At 40.8% G+C, this 4,734-nt stretch overlaps 1 protein-coding gene across 1 annotated transcript; it reads right to left on the reverse strand.

Annotated features, from left to right (window-relative positions):
• Positions 1 to 3,069: 3,069 nt before the first annotated feature.
• Positions 3,070 to 4,331, reverse strand: LOC115233230. Its single transcript, XM_029803544.1, has 3 exons — positions 4,233 to 4,331; positions 3,702 to 3,966; positions 3,070 to 3,440 (listed from the first exon to the last, which is right to left on the reverse strand). Exons 1-3 carry the CDS (start codon positions 4,329 to 4,331, stop codon positions 3,070 to 3,072), a joined length of 735 nt encoding a protein of 244 aa, XP_029659404.1.
• Positions 4,332 to 4,734: the final 403 nt, after the last annotated feature.

Below are 4,734 nucleotides of genomic sequence, written 5' to 3' on the forward strand. Positions count from 1 at the left end.
ATCATATGCAGAGAAAGAATCTTTTATATGTCAAACAGTTCCATTTACTTAAATAAAACATAACAGGTTATAATATTCTCTGCTATTGTAATCATAACCGATACAAATCCGGAAATAAACTTAACATTTTTATATATATATATATATATATATATAAGCGCTACTGACGTTTGTATCTTAAGATGTTGGCGGTGGGCATGGTGGGGGTAGAGTTGGCGCCTCTCTGATAGTCTAGGACTCTAGTATATGAGAGTGTCAGAGCCATAGACATAGTATATCTAGACCGAGCGTTTGCCTTTATTTAAGGAATGGGGATAAAGATGCACGTAGAAAAGGACATACTCTGCTTCGTGTCCCTTGCGTTCTCTCTCGCTCGCACATAGCATAGCGCTCTCTTTTGTCATGCTACGTGCGAGCGAGAGAGAACGCAAGGGACACGAAGCAGAGTATGTCCTTTTCTACGTGCATCTCGGCTCCCACTCCTCAACACTCGATCTAGATATACTATGTCTATGGCTCTGACCATGTGTTGCGGTCGTTAACTGGAACGCGCCCTATGTCTATGGTCAGAGCCGTGGTTTATAGCAGTGTTGGGATTTACTTGCATCTTTCGGTCAGATTTCTTGACTCACGCCTCACGCCTACTGCGCCCCTCTTACTGCTCGGGCCTCAGCAACGCAGCGCCGGACGCTCATAACTAAGGAGCGCATCACTTAGTCTCAGGAATGTGCGTATTACAATTGTAATAGCGCAATACGCTAGTAGCAACAGTTTTCAAAAAAATTTTCTATTTAATATTTTACTTTGTATTAATAATAAAAATAGTTATTATTCTATTATTAATATCTTCCGGAAATGGAGCCTCCCCTTAGGGGGGGGGGGCGAAATTCACAATGTTCACGCATATATATACTTTACAAAGCAAAGCGAGGTCTACCCCACAATTGTTATGTAGATGGGAAAGTGTGTGGACATAGTGGGTTCCGCCCCCCTACGGGGTGGCTCCACTTCCGGAAGATATAACCAAACCAAATTTTAGTTTTAAATCAGAAATAGGTTTGGGTTAGGTTACATCTTCTGGAAGTGGAGCCCCCCCCGTAGGGGGGGAGCGGAACACACTGCCTCCACGCATATGCTTTTTAATGCGAAGTAAGGTTCCACATGGGTTTACAATTTTCCACGTGAAGCGAGATTCAAACTCAAACCTATGTGTTATATCTTATATAAAGTTTTTTTCATTTCCCGATGTTGGGATGCCTTTCAATACTCAAAATAACTGCTATATTTTTCAAACTTTTTGTTAATTATTAGGTGTACAAATAAGTTTCCGCCGTTTTTTATCAAAAATTGGGCATTTATTGTGAAAGAACGGAACCTAATGTTTTATTTGAAGTATTGTCCATCGCTTGCCACTACTTTTTCCCATCTTTCTGGCAGCATACGGATACCGCGTCGGAAGAATGCTTCATCTTTTGAGGCTATCCACGGACACCAAGATGATCCCACCGAATGCATAACAAGAGTTTTTTTCCATGAATATTAGGTTTAGCTGTAGATGTTGAAGCATGGCCAGGTGGTCCCCATGATTTCTTCCTTTTTGGATTATCATAGTGGATCCATTTTTCATCACCAGTGATTATACGGTGCAGAAAACCCTTTCGTTTATGTTTGGCAAGCAGCATTTCACATGTGAACAATCGGCGTTTAACGTTTCTCGGCGTCAGTTCATATGGAACCCAATTTCCTTGTTTTTGAATCAATCCCAATGATTTCAACCGATGTGAAATTGCTTGTTGAGTCACTCCCAATGTAAGTGCAAGTTCTTCTTGCGTTTGGCACGAATCTTGATCCAATAATGTTTCCAATTCCGCGTCTTCATACACTTTCGGCCTTCCGTTACGTTCTTTGTCTTCGATGTCAAATTCACCGTTCTTAAACTTTTGAAACCACTCATGACAACTTCTCTCACTTAAGGCAGCCTCACCATATGCTTCTACAAGCAATCGATACGCCTCAGCTGCAGATTTCTTCAAATTGAAGAAGTAAATCAAAAGTTCCCGCAAATGACGCTTATTCGGCTCAAAACTCGACATTTTTGCACACAAAAGAATATATTATACTCATAAAAAATCACTAATATTTTAAGGTTATGTTATTGACTGATGTCCAATCTTACGATAAGGACGTTTTACATCTGACAATTTTAACCATAACTTACTGGTGGCGCCAACTTTTGTCAAACGGCGGAAACTTATTTGTACACCTAATATTTTTTAATAAAAAACGAGCGACGGCTAAAACCTTTTGAATGTTGTTCAGGGTCATGACCTTGACAACATATGTCAAGGTCAAAGTCATCGGGACTGCCTCCCTTCATCGGCATATTTACCAATTTTTTTACATAAAGAAACAAAAATGATATTCTTGTTTTTGGCTTAGCTGTAATTAATCCTGGCATATATCTACTGTATTGTTTGGTTATATATAATTTTAGACGAAGGTGATCGTATTTCTCACATGTAAATGTATGATGTGTATAGAATTATACGATATGCATAATTAATTATAATAATGTTAGAGCGAGCGGATCGGAGAAACGAAAAATAAATCGGTTAGAATTATTTGAACTAGACTGACTATATTTTAGTATATCACGTATTCACTATATCACGTACACACGAGAAGAGAACAAGAAGAAGAATAGAAAGACAAGAGACGGTATTAAAAAAGTACAGGCATGAGGGCGCCGTCGTATAAAACAGTAGCGCCTTCTATGATCACATACAAATTAACAGCATCGTTGCATGAAATAGCAACATTGGTCTGCTAGTTCTTGTCAAAGCAGTCCAGCAAATAAGAGCGCGAATTGTTCAATCTCTAACATCCTCCTTGTTGAGAAAGGAGTCCTCAAGTGCATGATAGATGGCGCTGGAACGGGCGCTTATCCCTAGGTAGTGTACTTATTCTTCTTTCCTTTTGTCACTGCCTGTACACGTTTTCATGAGTCACGCTGTGTATTAGCAAGTCTTAAATATATCTGTTTTATTTCACATCAAGTACAATTATTTATCACCCAAACAACACTCCTTCAAGTTGCGCCCGAGAACATTTGCTACATTGGTGTCCCAGGCCGATTACGCATTTCAAATATTTAACTCCTGGCAATGCCTTAGTGAGAATATCGGCGATCATTTCTTTGGTTGATAGATATGCGAGCTTTAGTGTGCGTTCCTTCATCGCGTGACAAATAAAATGATGTTTGATGTCTATGTGTTTAGATCTGACGTAGAACACATGCCCTTCTGCCAACAGCCCAGCATTACGATTATTGTTGTAAATTACAACGTCTGCGAGATCGGCAAATCCCAGCTTCTTGAGAAAGTTGGTGAGGTATATGGCTTCTTTGGCAGCGACGGCGATAACCATGTATTCCGCTTCTGCTGATGATAAGGCGACCGTTCTTTATTTTCGCGAATCCCAATGTTATAACTGCTCCGCTGAGTGCAAAGATACAGCCGGTGTAGGAGCGTCTGTCAATAGAGCAATTACCCCAGTTGGCGTCAACAAAACCTCGCAGCGACATTGTCCTTATGAAAAACCAACTCGTAGTCAGATGTTCTCTGGAGATATCGAAACACCCGTTTGGCAGCTACCCAATGTTCCCTCCTGTAACATGAGTTAAATTGGCTGAGTACACTTACTGCGTGCGCAATGTCTCACACCAGCGTACATCAAGGCTTCGATTAGTTCTTGGTATGGATGATTTTCAACATTATTTTCCTCAACATCTGAGCTCTTCATTAGCTTGATGCCTAAAGCGATTGGAGTATCGACGGGTTTGCAATCGCTCATGCCAAAGCGCTTCAAGACTTCTTTAATATAGCCTCGTTGACTAAGACAAACCTTCTCCTCGTCGTGTCGAATTTCGATACCTAGACAATATTTGGCAGTACCGAGGTCTTTAACCTTGAATAATTTGGGAAGTTCACTTTTGATTCGATTTTTCTTATTTCGATCGTTGGAAACTATCAGAATGTCGTCGACATAAGTGAATATGTGAGACAGTGAGCTTTCCTTTGTCGACGTAAATACATGTGTCAGCATTGGTAGGAGTTAGTCCGATGCTTCAAAGTGCTTTGCCGAGTTCCGCATGCCATTGTCGACCTGCTTAACGTAGACCGTAGAGTCTTGTTTAGTTTTCACACTTTATCCGGCCCCTTGATATCCTTTACCATGGTGCGGGCTTGTTTCAAGATTTCGGCATCCTGTTCCTGGTAAGTCATCCTTTCCAGCATTACATGCGGCAGATCCATGTATACATCGGTATCCATTTTTCCGTTTAGATATATAGTCTCGATCTCCAGCTAAGAAACTTTTAAATTGAATTTTGCAGCTAAGACCATCAGCAATCAAAGAGAACCGAGACATGCGACCGGAGCGTAAGTTTCAAAGAAGTCAATGCCGAAACGCTGAACGTATCCTTTTGCGACTACGCGTGCTTTTCTTCAGGATTCCATTGGCATCATATTTGTTCCTTAATACTGTGCGACACTTGATGACTTTCCTATCATTGGGTTTCGATATGATATCGAAAGTGTCGTTGATGATGAGACTCCTAATTCAGAGTACACCGCGTCGAACCACTTGTCCGGTCCAGACATCGTCTTGTGGGATGGAATTTCAGGTGTATTCAGCGCTAATTCAGCGTCTTCTCAATTTAGAAACTCGTCTTCG

The sequence above is a fragment of the Formica exsecta genome, unplaced genomic scaffold (assembly GCF_003651465.1).
Source record: "Formica exsecta isolate Colony F162 unplaced genomic scaffold, ASM365146v1 scaffold164, whole genome shotgun sequence".
Lineage (NCBI taxonomy): Eukaryota > Metazoa > Arthropoda > Insecta > Hymenoptera > Formicidae > Formica > Formica exsecta.

Coding starts and splice junctions, on each gene's coding strand:
- LOC115233230 (XM_029803544.1), bottom strand. CDS start 4,331: ATGGATACCGATGTATACATGGATCTGCCGCATGTAATGCTGGAAAGG. Junction 3,967..4,232: donor TGAAACAAGCCCGCACCATG/GTAAAGGATATC, acceptor AAATTATTCAAG/GTTAAAGACCTCGGTACTGC. Junction 3,441..3,701: donor TGTGAGACATTGCGCACGCA/GTAAGTGTACTC, acceptor CCTTATCATCAG/CAGAAGCGGAATACATGGTT.